The following is a 22915-nucleotide window of genomic DNA, read 5'->3' on the forward strand; positions in this document are numbered from 1 at the left end:
CGACTTTGTTTGTTAGAGGGCTGCTGGAACCAATGTTGTGCTAAAGGGGCAATACTGTTCAACAGCCATAACTTGCCATTTCACGCAAAATAGCCACATAAAAGTGTTGGCGCCCATTATCACGCAGATGAATGTTCATTTGATCCAGAGTGTTTTGGGGCAGCCAGATTTTAATGTACTTAATGTAGTTTAGGACAGAGAAGAACCTTTAACTGCTGCCACGCTTGAAGCCCTTTCATGGTGAAGAGAACCAAATCATTAATGCACACTTCTTAAAATTTAATTATACGAGGCACATACCATTGCGCTCCATTTATGTTGTGTGTTTTCAAAATAACATGCTTTTTATCTGCCATTGTGTTCATCGACAGCAACAAATAACCACAATATTCAATGTGTCAACACCTGCATGCTTGTCTGGGGTTCATGACATTATCCGCACTGAAAAAAAAAATGGTTGTGGGAAAGAAAATGTCACAAAAGGAATGTGACTTAATGAGAATTGTAAAAGTCACCTATTACTTTTGCAGCTCGCTCTCCTCTGCTATTGCCATACATCAGCTTTCTCATCCTGGAGTCTGGGAATTTCTGCCACTGGGTTTTTAATGCAGGACCTTTCCTGCTAACAGTTGTCACCAGCGTACATTTATTCCAGATGGACTGAGGCAAATCAAAGCCATGATCTACTAAGTGAGCCTGCAGCCGAATAAGCAGAAAATACCTCCTGCATGCTTTACAGCATCTATTAAAAATGCAATTAAAAAAGAAAACCTGCCTATATACTATAGACAGAAATTTTTAAAGATGCTCAATTTTTTACCTTCTCTTTACTTGTTACCAGTTTTTCAGACATCCAAGCCTCTCCAGGATGCAGGATGCTCTATTACTAATACAGGTTACCAAAGCTATCTTGTACAACTTGTAGTGCCTGATAATAAGGCCAAAAACCCCAAACTGTGCAAAGTACTAAGCAGCTCTAAAATGCATTATACCAACAATGAATCCATCAAAATGCAGGCTTAATTTCTGTAACATATGGGGGTGTCTTAATCATTCCCAGGTATGACCACTTTTTCTCCAGTGTCACTGAATAACACTTCTGAGTGTGTGACGGGGAATGACCGATTGGCACTGAGCCACCGAGCCCGCAAAACCACATACGGAAACGTTCAGACAATAATTTTTGTGGGGCTTTTCACGCAAACCACCACAGGCAAAAGTCCCAGAGGACTCACATACTCAGTGTCTTTTACATTTACATCAGTTGCTGGTTATGATGCTACTACACGACCATGAAGAAATTCTACAGCTTGGAACCCAATGAGAGGAATATAACATCATCATCAATTCTGAACATGTCAGAGAGGAGTATGGCATAATCTCCAAACCAGCTGCTGCTGAGCCTTTTCTCTTAGGTTTTAGCTGTGCTCTTGCAATCAAATACCTGCTCTTCTCTAATCTCCATTAGAAATCAGATGTGAAGGAAGCAAAAGACAATCACCGTCATAAAAAAAAGAAAGTACAACAGATTGCAGACAGTAAATAAAGCCAAACTTAAAAGAAAAACACTTTCTGGGTAAAAAAAAGGAGCATCAATCCACTGAGGGAAAGCTGAAAAAGCGTGATTGATGAAACCACCTTCAGATGTTTTTCTTTGGAGTCTCAGCATGCTAATTTCCTCATGGTGCCTAAACCGGCTCATTCATCACTCAGCCGTCGCTAGTGTGACCCAAGTCCCTCGTGTCATTGTCAGCCTCCTCCCCTCCACGACTCCATCAGTGTGACACCACCAGGCCTCAGACAGAGATGGATGCCAGGATGGATAGATGTAGAGAGGAGGAGACGAGGATTCATGATTGATTATACCCTGGATAGGATGTGTAGCACAACAGGTTGGCCTGGTGACTAGTGTTTTATCCTCTCATCCACTGGCAATCTTTTGCCATTCAATCACAGAGCAACCCATCAATGTTATGTTGGAATTTCCATTCACAATCCCTCGAGCAAGGTCTATCTGTTCAGTAGGTATAGACTGTTGCTTGAATGTCTTTCAATTTAAAGAGTATAAATACAAAAAAAGTTGAATCTACAGGATGACAATTTTAAGGTATAATATGATTGTAGTAAGTCTGTGGTGAGCATAATAAGTGATAATGAATATACATGGATGACTAGTATCATACTTTACTGTCTTAAATCTGTCCACCTGGCAATATACCAGGATCTCTCGACTACAGAGTTTCCATATGAGTCACGACCTGGAAAGTGACTGAATCTTTCCCATTAACCGGCTATGACAATCGCTGAGAACTGTACATGTTGTACGTTACCAACATCATTAAACTGGGAACATCTCATCAGAGGTGACCAAATATGGGCTCAGGGCTTTCTGAAGTTATACTGGATGATAATGGGAAAACATGCACACCTGGATTGTACTGCACAGGAAACAGAAGTCCCTGAAGAAATTAAAGCTTAGCTCATCATTTGAGACCTGAGCCTCACAAACTCTGGATGACTGGTTTAAGAGTCACTCGGCCTGGAAACTACCAGAGGCATGATTCACCATAAAGAAGAGCATTTTCATTTCCAGTTCATTTCCATACCTATATTGCTGGGACTTAACAGTGGTGAGACAATTACCACTTTACTATCCATACGGAGAGCATATTGAAATTAACAAAAATGCTTGTCTTAAGGGTACATATGCACACATTTTACCTGCCTCAGAAAGGAAAAAAAAATCCACATCATTTCTCAGAGGTGTTTCAAGAGCCTGCTAAACATGAAAGATATGTGGAAAAGGCTTCTACAAAATTACATACAGCAATACTGCATAGTGTGTGTCAAACATTATCTACCCTTCATATACAGTTCTCAATCAATCACAAAGACAAGCACCAGTAAGTCAATCTGGTGGTTAAACAAGATGATGCTCGCTTTCATGGCTCATTGCAAGCCTGACATTCCTCTGATGACAACACTTCTTAATATCACATCATGACTCTTGCTGCATTTCCACCCGTTTGGAAAACACTACTCACTGCCACCACCCTCACTCCCAAAAGGAGTGAATCAAACAAACAATAAATCAATCTGCAACCCTTACCACATTCTGACTTTCTGCTGAGTGCCATCATTAGGATGGTTTATTTGCTCACCGAGCGGTTTCTAAAAGCAGGGCCTAGCGGAGGGCTGTGTTCTCTGGGGTGGCTGCTGATGTCACTGTCCTCCAGCAGTAAGAGCCTCTCTCCTCTCACTCAGCTGTTTATTTGGAAGACATTACTGCTGCCCAACTTGGACCTTCTACATACTCTGCTGGTGTAGGAGCAAATCAATGATCTAATTACTAGCCAAACTGAAGTCCATCATAGGAGCAAAGCCATTTCTACTGGTTTAGTTGCTGGCTTACAAAGAGAAACAAGATTTAGTTCATAGTGCACTCATACACATCAGGTGTGTCAGCAGGGCTGGGCTGGATCTCTTTTATGGAGGTTTTTTTGTGAAAGCACCATCCCTACTGTATCATCCCGGTATTGATTTCGAGCTATTCGGTCATAGACATCTCGATACTTCATTTTGTCCATATCACCCAGCACTGTGTTAGGGTGTCTTGCTGTGAGAGCCGATTCTGAGCACCAAAAGGTCACAGGCTGAGCCACTGCAACCGACATGAGTCCAATTACAGCATGTGGACAAAATAATTTAAACACCATATGAAAAGGGACTTGGGTTTTTGAAAAATAATTGAACATTTACAGAAAGATCTGGAGCACCAAGTGTCAAGATTTCTACCTCGTTTATACATCAAAAGCTGTTACTGAATGCTTCCCTCTGTCTACAGTGAATTCAAGATTTATACTTCATCATTTCAAGACAATGGAAGCCATCCTGAAGGCAAAATGACCTCATTAGTCCATCATTTTAATATACTGTCAGGTGTTTCTGTCATTAAGTCTGCTCCTTGTAAATCATGTGCTGACTCACTTTTGATAAGATCAAAATGAAATTAACTTCGCTTGCAAATACTTGTACACAGACAACACAAAGACTAAGTCACTACCAAGTCATGCAATAAAAGCAACCTTTTTTTTTTTTTAGTCTCCATGTCTCAGACATACCAACAGTGCACATGTGGTCAGACTGGTTATAGCTAGTACTTAAAGGCACATATCTTTAAGATCCAACTAAATTTGTTCCAGAAGGCCTCAATCTAAATGAGGGTTTGTTTTTTGACTTGGATATACACACTTGGTAATTCTGTGTTCTGTGTAAATTCTGAGAGGAGCTGCCTAGCACTGCCATGAGTACTATTATCAAACAGAAAAAGACTGGACATGGTAAGGGCATGGCTAGGATATTCAAAGTGAGAACACGTCTGCTAGAGCTGTCGCAGGTTTGGGGTCTATTTATAAAGGTCTGGAGGTGGAGGAAAAAATACCTACCAAATGGCAGTGACTTAATTCATTTGAATGGTTCATGTGTGGTGAACTCTGAGGGCCAGATTTAGCTTAGCTGGAAACTCCCGCTGATGATATAACTTTGAACAGCCTGAGAGGGGTTGGAAAATAAATGAACTCATCATCCATGCATTTGATTAGCCTAAATATATTATGGCTGACCTTGATGAAACTGTACGCAAGAAATAAGCAGGCAGATACACCTGAAAATGAAGGTGTATTTCTCTGTTTGGCTACATCACTATATATACAGTACATATGGCCCCTGGACATACCAAGATATACCAATGAACAACAGAGCGGGAGTTTTTACAGTGCATAGCCAACTCCGAAGTTGCAGCATCTAACCGCCAGTGAGCTTGACAACACAATCTAGGAGAATCCATTCAAAGCCTGGCAAGTGAGGCAATTCTTACCCTCTTAAAAAAAAAAGACATAATTTTAACAAGCTAGCCACTGTCTGTCACTCACAACCACAAGGCATTGACATGGACTGATGTCATTGTTCCAGGCCCCAATCTGAGAAATATCAACACCAATAAAGTCAAACTATGTTGCTTTTAGGATGGGGAAAAAAGAAAAAAAAAAAAAGTTTCTGCTGATGTGAGCTATTTTATTTAGTATGTGCTGGACAGTTTTCTACCACAATGAATTTGGAAATGAAAATAGACTAGTCTTTTCTCACATCATGTTAGAGATATAAAAAAAAAACCTGATGATAGCACAATTTATAAGTAATTTTAGCACCCCCCAACAATTGACTTTCTTTCTTTATTGTGTTTGGTGAGTAAGATCAACTGGAACAATCTACTGTTTGGATTGTTAGATGCCATAATACAGAGCTTGAGAACTACAGTAGTCAGCCTGCTCACTCAGTTCTGCATCACAGTCCATTTTGATCCACTTGAAGCAGAGAGGGGAGCAACTGGGGGCTTTGGGTTCATGTCTAACCCTCTGAAAAGGGTCATCTTCCCAATTGACCTTAGTGGGAATTGTTACCTGAAAAGGAAATGACTGAAACCACCACTGCGCTTGGGTCATGAGCTAGGCTTGAGCAGCCAAACTACAAAGAGCTTAATCTATTTATAGCAAAACACTGCTACAGTACAGTGATCAGGGGGGAAAAAGGAACCCTACAAGACGGAAAGACAGTCGGACGCCAAGGTTACGTGCCAATTGTCAGGATCAACAAAGAGTCTTGCCTTTCCCTCGCTTTATAACTTAAATCCATTTTCCTGCCTCTCTGAAAGCATTAAACTATCCCCTTACTTTTTACATTGTCGATTTTGTCATTTAATACAAGCAAGAAATGCAGCACCTACAAAGCTGTCCAAAGCAATAACCCAAGTAATTTAAGTACAAGTCTGAAGGAAAAACATTCCAGTGATTTTTCTTCCGTATGCAGAAAACATTCATTGAGCCTCAGTGTCTCATATTAAGTCACGCCGTGCCTTAACGAACTGTATTTTACACATTGTATATTTCAGTGTAGACATAAGGCCTTACATAAGGATATAAAACGTAAGAACACATCAGCTATATTCTGCACATACCAAGTTAAATACCAATGTGAGTAAAGGCTGAGTGGCATAGCCTAAAGAGATAGAGTGGAACATCATCGTTTCAAAGAACATACTGTGGGTTATAACACACCGAGTTAAATTTGATATCCTAATAAAAGCACATTACACAGTAAGCATGACCACACTGATTTCTTGCTTGAAACGTTGCGAAATAAGAAAAGACAACATTTTAAAGATTTTAACTGCATTTTTACTGGACTAGAACATGGGGCCAAAGCAAGCCAGACAAACCCCAAGAACAATTACAACACATCCTTTCAACACAGCAACACTCACACTGTAGTAGCTTAAACTTTTAAACTGTTGCAAATGAACAAATATCACATTTCAGTTAAAACAGTCAATTCGATACTCTTTTAGTGGTGCTCATATACTTGCGTGTGTATCTTGCTCGCTGCTGGTGCTATGCTGCATTCACGTCATGTGGAGTCATTATTGCTTCAGTTTGAAAGTGTAAATATAACTGACAACTGTGACATTTCATACTTTGAACCTCCGGCACTGGTGGATTTGCTGTTAAATCTACTGCTTGTCCTGACACACTTCCACAATTTGTGATGCAATTGCGATCCCAAATTCCTGCATATCATACTTGTAATTACTGCTAGGAGGTTCATGTTAAGAGTTTTTACCCAGTCGGCTGCTTGTATTTACAGATCATCAAACAAGTAGTCAGTTTGCAGTGAACTTACACTGGGCTCTCATATTTAACACCACAATATATACAAGTAACAGGTGATCGATAGACACTTGATGTAGGATGGTCCCAATGCACTGTGAGTGTTACTGTACTGAAAGGACATGTTATTATCGTGTTTTGGATTCAAATGTCAGAGAATACCTGTTGGTTTTGTGTGTGTGTGTGTGTGTATTTGACACCGATGGCAAACTGGCGGTGTGAAAGCTTTGCAGTGAAATAAGTGATGAAATTTTGAGTTCAATAAATTGTCATGATGGTAAAAACTAGGAAAATAATGTGCAGGATGAAAATAAATGAAGTATCCTTTAACGCCTTACCATACATTGTGCAATTTCAGATGTTTAAAAAGACTTCAAGGACCTACAGAAAGCCTTACCAGAAAAAACATGGCATTTTAATGATATGGACATTCAGTTCCATACTATGAGTAGAGGTCTTTATGGATTCATATGCTGAATCATAATCTCCCTTACTAAGAACACACAATAACATTGACAACATTGTTTTTTTATAACATGCGATGAATAAATGAATGAAAACCTTTATTGCACCTAGGGTAATTCTGAATATGATATGATTCCAGTATGATTAAAATTACAGTAGACCAACCAGTGACCCCACAAAAATTACTCTATGAAGCATAGGCATAATAAACCTAAATTCAACCAAAAATAAAATCTGCCATAAATAATATTTAAATAAATTAATCAATATTTTAAAAAAATACTCACAAAGACAAATCGATATATAAAAAAAAATACTCTCTGAGACTGAATAGAAAAGAATAATGCTCATATCTGTGGTTTATTCTGGGCATTGTTTCAGCAAAAACTGATCTTTTCCAGGCATACTTGTACTATAACTCTAAGACGTCAGTGATATCAGCCCTGCAGGACACACCAGTGCAGTGACTCTCACCTATAGCATGGCTGGTGGGATGCCCCAGAGACCTCTAAATCAGGCTTGGGGAACCCTGGAACGCGCCCAGCAGTGAGCAGGCAACTTCTTTTCAAGTCCTACCGCAGTTTCAGAATCTATGTCGATGAGGTATATTCTCATTTTTCAACCTGTCTAATACTTTAAGGAACCACGAGCTGTCCCATAAGTCACCGTGAGGGGATGGTGACATGACACACAGTGCGGACTGATGATGGGAGTCAAACAAAGAGGGGAGTGGGAGACAAGATGGAGGGGCGACAAAGTAGACAAAAAAGGAAAGAAACAGAGGGAGGTACAGAAGAGCCACAGAAGGCCAGAGGGCCTTCAGGCCCTGTTAATCACTGTCTGGTGTCAGTGGGCCTTGTGAACTTCAAGCCTGGCTGTAAATTTGGAGAGAGATCCAGTAGAGACTGTGAGGTTCTGGGAATGGTCCATAAGGAGATCCCTGTCTACAGACTATCTATCATGCATACGGTTGCCCCCAGGGACCAATTACATCGCATGTGACTTGAGTATTCTCTGAAATAAAGACCAAAAAGTGTACGTATTAGGTATTATTTGTCTGATATCATGTTAAGGTGTTTGACTATAGAGGGCAGGTGGAATTACATGAGGACTCTTGCAAACATGCAAGCTTTGAGTTTCAACAGATGGAGCCGATTACAAGACCCACAGGCGACAAAGGAGAGATACATTGGGCCATTACAGAAATAGAGAGTTCCCGCCAAACTCATAGTGAAATGTACTTTGGGGACTAAGACACAGGAATAGTGAAAGGCAATTTTTAATCGGGGCCAAAGCTCATTTGCCCTTTTGCTCACATGTAGTGGAGCCGATGTGATTCTCAGTTACAGTTCTCCCATCCCCTGTTCAGGTTCATATTATTGGAAACACTGACGCAAGCTGAAAAAAAAAAAAAAGACAAGAAAAACATACCGGTCACAGCATTAAAGCAATGATCCGTCCCTAGTTCAATAAGGTAAGAGGAGAGCAGGCTAAAACAATCAGCTTTGCCTCTCTCTTTCTGTCTCTGTCTCTTCCCCTCTCTCATCAGTGTCAACCAAAATCAGCCAAACATCTGCCACTCCTTCCCAGCAGAAGGGAGGCTCATTTGTTTCCAAGATCATTCGATTATACAACCTCTGGAGTTGTTTGGGTACATCTGCTCAGACAGGATATTACAATGACTTCTTTCCCAATGTGAAACTGGTCATCAGAATAAAAACAGACAATGAGCAAAGGCTGTCTGTATTGTGGGTGTCTGAGGCGCCTCCAGAACAAATATGAATGATTGGCTAGAGGTTTCTCACAGGAATATCAAGTCAATCAGACGATCAGTCACACTTAAGGAGAACCAATATATTCATTATGACTTTGTGTCTGACATGGTCCATTCATTTTATAAAACCAATCGCACTGTTGCACTCCACACTAGATATCAGCGACTCCATCTGTCGTCTATCTCTCACATGCAATTCGTCCAGGCCCGTGCTTTTTAGCATCAAACACAAATCATGGTCTTGAGAAAGGTTACATATTGACCGAAACATTGGCCAAATAAATCAATGCAGTGGTGATATTGTGCATGTAGAAATTCTAATCATGACTGGGTTTTTCAAGCAGACTGACTGACTGATCCTGCACCACAGAAAAGACTGCAAGTAGTGTGTGTGATGCTCTTTATGAATTTCAAGCACCATGTCATCACTTTCAACTGAAGAAAAGGAGTTGCTCTACCTTGTAAATGCTGAAAGAATGAATGAAAAAAAGAAAGAATGAAAGAATGGAGTCACTCAAAATAAAGTCCAAGGCTATTAATACAAAGTTATTTGTTTTGAGTGACAGAATTATTCAGACAATATAATCTTTTGTTACTTTGTTTAACTGAGGTTGATCTCACCTTGTTTAAAAAAAAAAAAAAAAAAACTGCAGATATCTCTCACTAATGAGTACAATGTCAATACAACTGAATTTCTGGTTCTTGTATGGTGTCCTAGTTCACTTAGGCCAAACTGCCAATCAGAAAACTCTCTCCCTCCACCGCAATACGCTGCCAGTTCAAATCGCTGAATCAGCCGGGAAGCTGCTGAGGAGCATCAATTGGGTGTACTCTGTGCAGGACACAGCACACAGACTAAAGGAGACCTCCGGCCACAGATGGCCCTTGACAGCCAGACAGAAGCCGAGGAGTGACCATCGGCTTGATGTGTCAGACGCTTAAAGTGACATTTGGCCTCGATGAACTAGACCTTGAAGGAGAAATACCAGGTCTGTGTGACAGCCTGGATGCTGAATGCAGGTTTTCCTTGCTTGCTAATAAAGCCCATTCTTGTTATGACGATAAGTAACAGAGGAAAAAGCTTTGGGCTGGTAGATTAACACACATTCTGGAGTACTACTGGTAGCAGAAGTAGTTGTAGTGCTAATCATAGTACTAGTAATGGTGGTAATATATCCAACGTGTGATATATGGAACCGTGAGTACATACATTTTTTACCTTGAGTGGCCCTAGCAGGAATAGAACAGAAAGTTACTCTACTCCCATGTTCTACCCATTGCACTTTAATGTACTACAGTAACTGGACTCACTAGAGAAAGGCTATACTCAGAGAATGACACCTCACCTGTGAAACCAGGCAGACTGACAACATCCTCATACCATTCTCTCCCCAATGAGAAGGACTAGTCCAACTTGCTGCAAAAAAAAAAAATTCTGAAGAAAAAAAATCTGAACAAGGAATGGCTGAAACTCCAAAAGGACAAGAAAACATGGAGTCTTGTGTGTCTGCAGCAAACAGCGTCCTGCGTCTGTGAAATAACACTCTCAGGTCTTGGCCCACTCACTGCTATGGTCTTCTGAGAGCAATGCATTAACGGATCTGATTGTTCTGTGGTTGACAGATGATCATCCCCAAGTCTTCTTGTCTCAAGTACCACTCTGGAGAGAAACAGTCTAGAGCAATGCACTCCATTTCAAACAATCCATTGTACCTGTGACAGAAGCTATTTATGGGCTGAGGAGAGGCAGTTAGCCAACAATAATTCAAAGCGCCATTAGTGCAGAGAAGATTTGATTCCACAGCACAGTGCTCTGACAGTGTCTTCAATGCATTAAAGCAGCACTGGGAACCAGTTTGCTCTCCCCTGTGAGGAGTATGACATGAATCCCAACAGGGTTTAACTAAAAAAATAACAATAATCAGCTAAACATGGTCAAGACCTCAGTACATGGTGCGTTGCAACCATATGTGTGTGTTTGGTATTAATGCTGGCAGTGTTGGTGGGGAAGCAGGATTACTATCCAGCAAGTCACATAACTGAGTCATTCCACTGTGGAACAAGTATGTCTGATTAACTTGGTATGCAACGTGTCTGGAATTTTATGAACCAAAATGCACAGACACGCACACCCAACACACCAACACACAAGCAAATAACTTTACCATTATGTTGATCAAGCTCGTTGCCAATTTCCTGGCCCATTGTCTTCTGCCGGCTGATGACTTCTGCTAGTGCGTCCAAACCAGCATCCTGGGCTGAAAGACAGAGGAGAGGATACCTCTTTACTATACATCTGAACAAAAGACAGAAAGAGAAAAGAGAAAGAAGCAAGAAGCAAGATTGAACACTGCAAGAGAAAACAACATTTGGTGTGACCAGCACTACACGTATGTGCACAAGAATGTGTGTCAAATTTAGCAGTGGGGTAGGAAAAACAATAAAGACATGCTACAATCCCTTTTCAATAAACCAATTGTAAGGAGGGAGCAATTTACTGCACTTGTGATTTCACAGGGCAACCATTTGGGGAATAGGAATGACAGGCTATTGGGGTCCAGCTCAGTGGATACAGTGCCACATGTGAGTCATTCAGTACTTTACCCCACTCAGCCTTACTCCTGTTATTACAACTGCACCAGGCCAGGGTGGAGAGGCGAAACAGTGAGGCTGATCGGCAAGAAACATTTAAATAACTGAGAAGAGAAGAGAAGAGAAGAGAAGAGAAGAGAAGAGAAGAGAAGAGAAGAGAAGAAAAGAGAAGAGAAGAGAAGAGAAGAGAAGGCCTCTGTAGGTCTCTATGTTTGACACACTCACTGCCACAGGAATTTGTTATGACCGCAGGTTCAGGCGCTCACCATTACCCAGCTCCACCAGAAATACCACTGGGGAATAAAAACCTCTATGTGGTTTGGTTTCTCTGTCTTAACAGGAATCTCTCATCCCAGATTGACAATAGCCAGAGCTGTAATGGAGACGTAGCAGAGAAGTGTCATATGGAGTCAGGTGAACTGCTGTCTGGGTGTCCGGGCCATGTGGGAGCCATTCAGGAAACAGGAAAAGCAACGAGGGGTCAGCTTATAACGGCTAGATATAAATTATGTCACCTTCCAAGTGCGTACATTGTTATGGTCAGTACCATGCGGTCAGTGTCCTGTTGTATTATCTTTTTGTTGCACCTTCCAAACTATATAACCACTATTATTTGACTGTGTTTAGTTAGTACCCTTCACATATAGATATATACAGTTCATGCATACAAAAATACATACATACAAACAAAGTGATGTTATACACATAAATTTGCCTTTTGATACTGCATGTAGTGCAGACCCCAACCAAGGATATCTGGTATTTGCCTGATGTGACTGACATGCAATTTTACTCAACTCCTCCTGAGCTCGGGACCAAACTTTGGTCCTTTATGATGGGAGTGTAACTTTAATGATACTCTGCACAGCTCCTTTAACTCTGCATAATCCTGGCCAGTTTTTTCAGTCAAGTGTGCTGACCTTCAATGATGCGCTGCTGTTGCTGTTTGATCTCTCCGAAACTCAGACCCTTGGTCTCCTCAGATTCATTGATCAGCCAGGGGTTAGTCGTCCCACCTCCACTTGCTCCCGCTCCTCTATCCATCAGTGTTGACCTGTAAAATGTCGGCTTATAAGTGCTCGATTTCCAAAACCTTTCACTGTATTTCTTCAACTCAGGAGTTCTTTGGAAATCATCACATGGACAAGATGGCCATCACAAGAAATGGGAATTTGTTGTGTAAATGTGTCAGTTTTCATCAGTTGCTGTTAGCAATAATTCAACCCAAAAACAGTGTATCAACTGTTGAAGCATCAGCGAAAAATAACACACACTCCACACACAATAGTATCAGATGGTATGTATGGAGCAAAAGTGCCCCTTTTGTCTGTCAATCATCATCCCAGCACACAAGTCTGAAACACTCATCATGCATCAGTGACTTTTGGCTACATAAGTAAACACAGGCAGTATGCCTGGTTGGGATATGAGCACAATGCACATGTGTACAGTCCCTGCAGCAATCACATCTGTACCACGCATGTTCCTTTTCAAATATCTATACTGTAAGCTTTTGGACATTTATGACAACACATAACATCACAAAAGCCTTTTAGATCAGGCACAAGGTATTTATTTACACATTTTGCCGTTTCTTTTAAGTATTTTTGGAAGTTGAGAAAATGCCAGGTTAGCTTATTCAGCATGTACACAGTGTATGTTAATCTGGCACAGGCCTGTAGGTTGTTGTGGGGGTTTTGCTCTAGCATAGTGACAGACCAGAGAGCCTTGTTGTTGTACTGTGCTAAACACTGCTGTGTGGTTTCGAGCTTTTCTTCTGTTAATGGCTTAAAGCTGTGTCTCAGACCCCCGGAGCTGTCTTGTGGTGATGGGTTCAGGGTCTCTGTGTGAGGCTGGATTTAACCATGTCTGCTGAGAGCAAGTCGTCTGCTGGTCAAGCCCAGGAGAAGTGACCAGAGCCACATGTAAGCCCATGTATGACTCAGGAAATGACAATACTGAGACAGCTGTAACTGAATGTTGTGGTTTTCCTGTCCAACTAAAATATTTCAGTCTCTCACTGACTTATTTGAACCTGCATATTCAAATGCAGAAAAAAAACACAACTTCTTAAAGTGATGGAAGGGCATGAACTGTAACTTTAATCAGTGTGAAACCTAACAGTAATGGGTCAAAGTTTTGGTTTATCTCTTCTTTTGTATGACCAAATGTCTATGCGTAGATCCAGTTTCTGTGCACTTATTTCGTTATGCAATGACTATTTAAAGCTGCTCTTGATGTGGTCAGTAAAGCCTTACGAGACCATTTGCAGTTGCGTCTCCTTGCCATGGCCAGAGGCTGATACCATCAGGAGAGTAGGTGAGACAAAGCATTTGACATAATCTCTCTGACATGTTTGATTACTATGTGACTGTGTGGCAGCCCTCCACTTCCTTCATGCTGGTGCCCAGTGTGTGAAGATCCAATTAACCAGTCAGTGGGAGCGCCAAAATCAGTCAGGCACATCTCTTGGCAGCTACAAAACACTAGACTGCCGCCGGTGGGGCCTGAACACCAAGGCCCTGACTGAGTGACTTGGACAGGAGAGATTTAACTAATTACAACTATTTCCAGGGCAATCAAATATAAAGGAGAGGTTACTGAGTAGTGGAGGAGAGGTGGGTCCAAAAGGTGACAGGGTGAACTAAGCCTTCAAATCAAGGCGCCATGTTCTCTTTTGCCTTGTCTGAAATAGAGATGCTTAAAGCACACTGTTTGAGGGACAGATTCAACCCCTCGGCAACCCCCAGTCCCTTTCCTTTAGCTGTCACTAAAAAAAAAAAAAAAAAAAAATGACCGGCTTAGGCTGCCCAAGCATGGCCAATCCACCCCCTCCCATATTCTGTCCACAAAGACCACACAGTGGGAAGGGGTGCTACTCACAATCCCAACTTGCCCACCACACATCACTGTTAAAATTCGGTCTCATTGAGCAAACTGTACAACCACATGATTGTGGTTTGCCAATTTGATTTTTTTTTTTTTTTTTTTTACAGCTTCTTTAATGTGTGGTCTATACAAGATTAAAGCCTGTTTAAAGCACTGCTAAGTAGCTCAATCCCAACATGAAAGCCTGCGGAAGATATCAAAAGGAAACTGTCTCAGATTGAGCTTTAAATAAAACTGCGCCTCCCATCTCATAATGTGCTGCAAAGAAATTCAATCGTTCTGTAGTTCCTGCGCAGTGAAAATGTCAGGGTAACAAAGGTGTGCCCGCTGAAAAACACCCTCATTCACAAAACACACAAGAAAAGATGAAAGAAGTCAACAACACTAATTCCTTTTTCTGTCCCACACTACTTCCTCTTTCTGTCCAAATAAATATCACCTGGGCCTTGGAAGGTCCGACCTTACACAAAGTAATGACTGCCTGTTATAAAAATTTTCCTAAGATGTCACATCGATTTGAAATCATTTGCTGAGGGGGATATAAGTTGTGGCATCCGGTCCTACCATTATTAGAAAAAGTGCTCAGCGGAGAGCTCTAAACTGTAAACTCATTCTTTTCAACCTTGTTAATCAAGCACACTCAATATATGTATGTATGTGTGTGTGTGTGTGTGTGTGATTACAGGAGGTGCCAAACGTGTGATCACCAGTGCGAGGCGAGCAAAGCTCTTAATGAAAAAGAATTAGAAAAAAAGTCAACTGCCCCGCTAAAATGGCAGACAGACTTCCTTCCAACTGATAGCAGAGGGAGAGGTCAAGGTGCATGGGTCAAACCGGATGTCCAAAGATTTTGCACAAAAAGTTAGTGACCGGTGACTTATCCTCAAAGGGGAGCACAGAGCCTGCAACCCCCCTGGTCTGGGACATAGTTAAGAGGGTGAGGATTCATTATTTTTAATTGGACAACTGGCGCCAGATATTACGAAAAACGGCTTCAGAGAAAAATCACAAAATGAAAGTTAGGGTCTTGTGACTGAGATGGGCATGGAAGTGGTACTCTTATCACCAAGGGATGATGTTGAGTTTGGCTCTACTGACACTGACCTGCAGAGACAGAAATAGATTCAGTGTGGACAAATACTCCCATGATTTGTTGAACTAATTAAGCAACAATTTTGCTCTCCCAACTTTTTTTTTTTCCAAAACCATAGAGCCCCAAGAAAGCCGCCACTTATGACAATGATGTTGTGAGTGGGCTATTAAGGGCAGCAGTGTGGTCTTGTGGTTAAAGAAACAATCCGTCAAACAGATGGCGTGTTCAAACCCTGCATCAATAAATATCCACCCCGCTGCGGTGTTCTTGAGCATGTCACTGAATACCGACTGGCTGGGAAATGTCAAAAAAAATGATTTCCCCTTAGGCGATTAATTAAGTATCGCATTACACATACATACTCGAAGCCTCCCAAATCTTCCATATTTGCATCCAGTGGCCTACTGGAGGTAGATGTAGCTCAAGTCTTGTAGCATGAGCCAGCCCTTAATATTAAGCAATGCTTTATGAGATTTGTAAAACATTTTTTTTTTCATCTTTTGCACTTATTAGACATTCTGGACAACATCAGCCCACTTTTTAATACCTTGAAGGATCAGGCTCTGTGATATCGCCCCTGAAGGTGGCATTGAGGTGCTTCTCCCTGGTGACCAAGTCATCGATTAAGTTCTGCCTCCTATCAGCCTCTGACTGCATTCTGATGAGGCCAAGTTAAGGTCAGGATAACACTTCAGTAACAGTGGAAGGGTGATGCTGCCAACACTGATCTAAGGTGAGTTTGGTATGAATCTGTTAACAGTCAAAGTTTGTTGAAGGGGAACGCTTCAATGGAAAGGGTGCAACTTTCAAAAGACTCTCATGCCCTCTATAGGAACAAAATTGTCACTACAACCTAAGGCTAGTTACTGCAGTAAAATCTTGTAGTGCACTATGTAATCCAGTCTCATGACTTTCAGGACTTGTGATGTGGTCAGAGGAAGGATACATGCGTCGAGATGATGATGATCGCAGCAAACTCTCTCTGAGCTGGGCAATGTTCTGCTTCAGTTTCTGCAGCGACGCACGAAGGGTCATATTGATCTAAGAAGACAGAACAAAAACAAGAAAAAGAAAAAGAAATCCACACCAGTTGTTCTTGAGTCAGTGGAATAACATGTTACTTATAGCAGCTTAATTGTGGATGTAACTGCGGACAATATCCTTACCTTTGCAGGGTTCCCCCCGGTTCTCTGTTGCCTGTTCCGCTCATGGATGTTCTCTGCTATTTCTTGCGCCAGGCGACATGTGGCATCATAATTCTGTAACCTGTAGGATAATTTAGAATAATTATAGAATAATAAGACTAGAATGATTTTTGGATTAGATTTATCATGACAGTTGACTTGGCATTTTCATCCCCACATAAAGATAGCACTGTCACAGAAAAAAAAACACGTCAACATGTTAGCTTATTGACAATAGATCTGATCAGAATCAGAAATACTTTACTGATCCCAGAGGAGATTCAAGCAAAAGTTAAATTAAAAGACACAGAAAAGGAAATACAAAATAGAAAAAATATGCGCATTGCAGTAATCCTACTTTGTGCATAAATCCTAATATGTACCCAAAAAAGGATGCATTATATAACAATAAAAATATCTGCTTTAATTCTACAATAACATTACAACAATACATACGGAAATATGTACACAATATCTCAGTAACAACAATTAAAAACTTCATCATGTCTTCAAACCACATTGAACAACGCTGACACTATCTGATTTTGGATCATTTTAGCTGTTTCTGACCGAAATATATGTGCTGTGGTGATTTCTAGTATCATGCCAAGTGTCTTAAATCACAGCTCGTCATGTTTAACTTCAGTTCCCCGTTCCATCAAGCCTGACAGTCATCATGTGACATTTTTGGCTTTGGCTTTTCCTGATGCTAACATTACAAAGCTCCTATCTGGTCGGCGCACAGGAGGGTCTCAAACACTAAAAAAAACTTCAGAGAGAGTCAAATAAAATAGTTTTTGTTGGAAATGGAGTCAGAATATCAGGGTGCTGTTAGCTTGTTTATCGCAGGTGTGCAGACAGGAAGAGCTAGCAAATTAGCTAGCATGATAAATACTGCGGCTGTCCCGGTTTAGCTGAGTAACTATTTGGTCGCATTAATTATCCAATATCCATTATCGAGGCTCTGGACCGGGTGACTTACCACGGATCTTGAGACATTGTGGACAGAAACGGCTACGATAAAAACCCAGTTTGAACCATGGAAACTTCTCTGCTAATGATCAGCAAACTGCTTCTTGTTTGGGTGTGACGTCAGTACGGCAAGCTGCGAGGAACAAGTCGAGCCAGCATTAAAAACATTATGACAGGTACAGTTAACTCATCAACACATGTTTATCCTCTGCATTCATTCATTCGTTTATTTACGATAATTTTTTACCTTCTTTTACATAAAAAAAATACCTTATAATATAGGTTTCTATTGGACATGGCAGGCAACAACCTGATCAACGTTATACAATGGAGGGACTTGTGAGCAAATTACCATAAATAAATGCTTTTTTTGCTGATTTATGATGTTGGCTCAAGGTGGTAGGTGTTCACCATATTATAATGATCACTGTGAGGTCATAGTTCAGTCTCCTGTTTGTTTACCACCGTGTCACTGCCTCAGAGGAATAATCAGCTCCTGTAACCTGCTCACGTCAAAATGCCACTTATTCTTAAAAACTGAGAGGATCTTGACTCTGAGGATGGCTAAGGGCTCATGCCACTTTCTGTCCCTGCTTAATTAAGGTGAAAAGGAGGTGGCTTGGTAGGAGAAAGACTGCGGGGCATCTGTCTTCTAATGATATAAATAAACAATTAATGAAACACTCCACTCCAGAGCATTAAGTCTTTTTATGTTTTTTTTTTTTTCCTCCCAAGATCAAGAACTTAATTGTCATTCTGCAGGTACAACATAACAGCAGTTGCCAGTCTCAAATGGTGCATTTATCCTTTTGGAACGGTTTTATGCTGTCAAGACATTTAAAATTAGATGGATGTTGAATGGATTCAGTCCCAGACTGTTGCGTAGAGTCTGGGCCTTAGTCAAGTGAGCTAACAGGATGCTTACTGATCTCAGCATTTTTAAAAATACATAATGGATATCAAAGTTAGAACATCATTAAGTTGTTCTTAGTGTGAAAAATGAAGTACAAAAAAGGAAATAAATGTTTAACACCAAAGTTTTCGATAGCACACCAACACCTGTAATGGTATTGTATTTAAATGCAAGGGGACAGAAAATGATGCAGCAAAACAAAAAATGTATACTCACTCATCTGATCCCAAAGGTCCATGACATCTGATCTCATTTAACAAGTGACCTGACATGACCCCTACCCTCATGACACCACCATCTCACCAAGCCAGTCACCTTCCAAAAAGTGCAAACTCACTAAAAGTAAGATTAGCAACAACAAACCTGGAGAAGACACCATAGACACAACAAAGATCAAAGAAGCACCTATGACCAACCTACGTCACCTCTGTAACCTTTTAACTTCCTATGTCACCAGTGACCTCTTCACCTCACTCAAAACCACACCGCAAAAAATCTCTACCTTTAGTCAATTAGCCTTAGTCTTCAAATCTTGATTTTCCTTAAAATGTGGGGGGAAAAAAATGACAGTGGGATGAGATAATCCCACGTTTCCAGCGCTGATCAACTTGTGTCCAGAATTTTCTTGGATCAAATATTATTTTCTTGACCTCAATGGGCCTCCGTAATCTGCCTTATTCTGCTGTGTTTCAACATATTCATACTCATTCCCAGAAGATTATTGGTCAGAATACTGTTGTCATGTCTCACCAGCCACATGGAATCAATGGACATCCTGAAATTTCACCCACACAGTTTAAGGAAACAACAACAACAGCAACCAACTAATGGATTTTCAGCCTCAAAACCCCCAGTCCACCCAGTTCATGACCAAGAGCTTTCTTATTTATTCAAATCAAAGCAGAAGTTATTGTCCATTTAAATATACGTATTTGATACTGTCCACTCAGACAACTCAGGGTTTGCGAATGAATCCCAATTCCCAACATCCATCATTTTCTACCCAGATCCTTTCCACCTGTATTCAGTAAATAAACAATGTTACAATATGTGGCAAAAAGAAATTAACACCAAAACAACATGTCCTGATCAATAAGATCCCATAAAGCACTAGAAAACCCAGTCACCTTTTACTATTTAAACAACAAAGCAGCAGTAGCAAAGCCAAATCCGCCAGAGTAAAATCTCACCACAGTATGTTATCGATCAAACACACCACCCAGTTTCACAGAGGAAATATCAGACTCACCCTTCTGCGCTTGGCATGGCACATCACTTTGAACGGCCATCAAAGTTCACCTGCCAAACATCAGACGTCTTTTTTGAACATCCCCCAGCACGGCTAACTGCTGATCATCACGTATGGCTGCACACAATTTAGAACAAAGCAATAACAATGGGCCGCAGACTCCCATTCTCCACCAAAGACTGGTACATCTATAGTATAGCAGAAATCAAACCCATCACACTGTCATCACACAGTAACACTGAAACAGAGCAGTGAGCAGAGCTTTGATCGTTCATCATGGAAGAACAGAATAAAAGACACAAAATGGTAAACTTTTATCTGTTGTGTCCACTGCCAATAGTTGGACTGACCTTATGTGTTCACCCTATTTCATCTGTTTGTCAGTTTGCCTATTAGCAGGATATTTCAGAAAGTTAGCAGTGGATTTGCGTGAATCTTTATTGAATGGTTGGTCGTGCATCAAGGAAAAACTGATTGCACTGCTATTTCAGTTTATTTTCCATGTATCCAAACTAAAGGCGCTTTGGCCATGGTGCATTACTTTAAAGTAAACAAAAGAAAAATGCTATTAAGTTCTGTAGCGTGAAATGAAACACACATTTACAAATTAAGTTATGCATCCAAACTGCTATTAAACCATTTTAACATCTTTTAAAAATTAAATTGTGCAAAAAGAAGGTGGATAAACTGAGTTTTAAGTGGGTTTGCCTCAAGGAAGAAATCAGCTCCCTGCCAGCCAACAGATCCTGTGGCACCATCAGTTTATGAAACTGTATAATTTCCTATTGACTTTTACAGAAATGGAAGCTATGAGAAACACAGTTCCCTCAAGAGTATTTGAGCTGGTTACAAACCACACTGCCTCTGGAGCACATTTCATAAGAAAATCTAATAGGCTGTAAGCTCAAATGGAGTCTCTCTACTTGACAAATAATGTAATAATAAAGATATCAGTGGTTTTATTCCAATGAAAAACAGAATGACACCAAAAGGTAAACGTAACTTGGGCCCAGATAAATTATTAAATTAAATGATCTGTGATTTCCGTTTTGCATGGCCTTTCTATTTCTGGGAAAAGAGCAGGGTTTGTTATAGCTCCTCTATTATCCAATACACCTGACTTTCTGTTTCACAAACGCTTCTTCTCTTTTTTCTCTCTCTCTGTTTTTGTTTCTGTAGATGTTTATTCTTGCGTACCAGTATGTAACATTCTTGTCATTGCTCCTCACCACCCCGCTGGAGCTTTTGTGGAGTTGCACAATCTTCTTTTGCATAACCTTGTTTACTACAGCTGTCATTGTAGGGGTGTCGGCCTGGTGCGTGTGGACCGCTAGAGTCTCAGTCTTACAGTAACAGGTGTAATCATCATCAGTATCCTTTCAAGCCAAACCTGCATCACTCTCTAAGATAAGACTGATAAGACTCTTATTGATGTCATTTTATGATTCCACATTCAGCCTCTCTCACTCAGTTGTGTTGATATCCTTCTCCAGTGGTGTTTTAATATCTGATGATGATGCTTGCATTAAACTCACTTTCATCCCAGTTTCATTAATGGCTTTTTTTTTTTTTTTTTTTTTTTTTTTTTTAATATTTCTTACATTAAAATAATCAATAGGAAGAAAACAGCATTGTGGAGGGATCATATCTCTCAGTGTTTTGCTCTACAAGATTCTCTTCTCTCTTACAAATCAGCCCTCGTACTAAGGCAATTATTTTTTTTATTCCATTTTCATGTAGTAATTGGTGAATAAATGTGATTTTGATTACATTCTGGTGAATCTGATTATTGTTCAGCCGGGGCTGCACATAGTTTAGTTGAATCAATTCTTTGTTCAAACTGCACTGGTAACACTGCCAAAAACTCTCGGTCTGTCTCCTTTTCCAACTCTTTTCATCTCTAATCATTTAGCAGAACCTTTTATTTAGACAAAAAACACAGTTTATAGTCTGGTAAACTTAACCAGATTAGAAAAGGCTACATCAATGTGACTCTATCTATTGAAGAAACAATGACAACAAAGTCTAATATTCCACTGCTTATCTCATCAGATAGTCAATCATATGCTCTTTCACTCCCCAAAATGAACAATATTCAAAGCACATCTGCAGTGTCACAACTATAAGTAATGCTAGGAAAATCAAGAAGTTGTGCAAATAAAATTAAGTGTTTAACTGCACTTGTTTCCTGACTGTCTGTGGATCTATCCATAAGGCAAGAATAGTCACTTTTTTGCTTGTTTCTGTGTGTAGGAGTACAAATTCTGCCACCATATAGTGATGGAGGACCGCCATGATTATTTTATATTATGGTATTTGTCATAATATCAAGTGACCTTGCCCCAGACAAGAAAATCAGATAAAAACAGTGCCTGAAAAACAGTTACGGGAAGAAGCTTTTGCTTGTGTGTCTGTTATTTCAACCATGCTGTTTATGTTTTCTGTGAATTGTGCTCAACCATTGCATTCATTTCTCTTTGTCATCATGCTATTTGTTTTTATAATTCTTACTTTAATGCAGGGCCAGTGCAGACCTGGCTAAAGGATACATGTTACATCACCTTACAGTTCCAAAAACAGAAGCAAATGTTGTCCCGTCACAGTGATGATTAACACTTCCTTAATGATTAATAACAAGCCGTGACCCGCATCATCTGCCAAGGGTCATGAACTCGAGGATCAAGTTTACATTGGGTATCAGTGGTTAGAATAATTTGTATGTTTACTGTGAGTATCCACAACCCAGGCATGCAGGGGGAGAATTTATAGAAACAAGTGAAATGAAAATGGCAGGCAGGGCAGCCCCAGGAGGAGGAAGTACTGAATTCTTTTGTTTCCCTGAATATGAGGGATGCACATTTGACAGATGAGGATGAGGGAAATGTGCCTCAAGTGGTGTCACAAAAAGCAGTAAAATATTTGCCAAATGAGAGAGCTGTTTAATTAAAAAGCTAAGGAAAGGCTGGCAGGTCACACAGAAAATGAGGGTGCCAACGAGTTCACAGTGGTCATCTTTGTAGTGGTAAATATCTGTCAGTACTTTCCAGTCAATATGCTGACAC

The 22915-nt window shown here is 40.5% G+C and overlaps 1 protein-coding gene across 1 annotated transcript in view; it reads right to left on the bottom strand.

Annotated features, from left to right (window-relative positions):
* stx8 (syntaxin 8) overlaps nucleotides 1–17823 on the bottom strand; it is a 46770-nt gene extending 28947 nt beyond the window's left edge. Inside the window, exons 1-6 of the mRNA XM_030061646.1 lie at nucleotides 17702–17823; nucleotides 16702–16801; nucleotides 16482–16576; nucleotides 16083–16193; nucleotides 12474–12607; nucleotides 11127–11219 (exon numbers count right to left, since the gene is read on the bottom strand). Coding sequence (XP_029917506.1) covers nucleotides 11127–11219; nucleotides 12474–12607; nucleotides 16083–16193; nucleotides 16482–16576; nucleotides 16702–16801; nucleotides 17702–17718 — 550 coding nt within the window. The 5' untranslated portion in view covers nucleotides 17719–17823. The remainder of the gene's footprint in view (nucleotides 1–11126; nucleotides 11220–12473; nucleotides 12608–16082; nucleotides 16194–16481; nucleotides 16577–16701; nucleotides 16802–17701) is intronic.
* Nucleotides 17824–22915: the final 5092 nt, after the last annotated feature.

Source organism: Myripristis murdjan, chromosome 1 (genome assembly GCF_902150065.1).
Source record: "Myripristis murdjan chromosome 1, fMyrMur1.1, whole genome shotgun sequence".
NCBI lineage: Eukaryota > Metazoa > Chordata > Actinopteri > Holocentriformes > Holocentridae > Myripristis > Myripristis murdjan.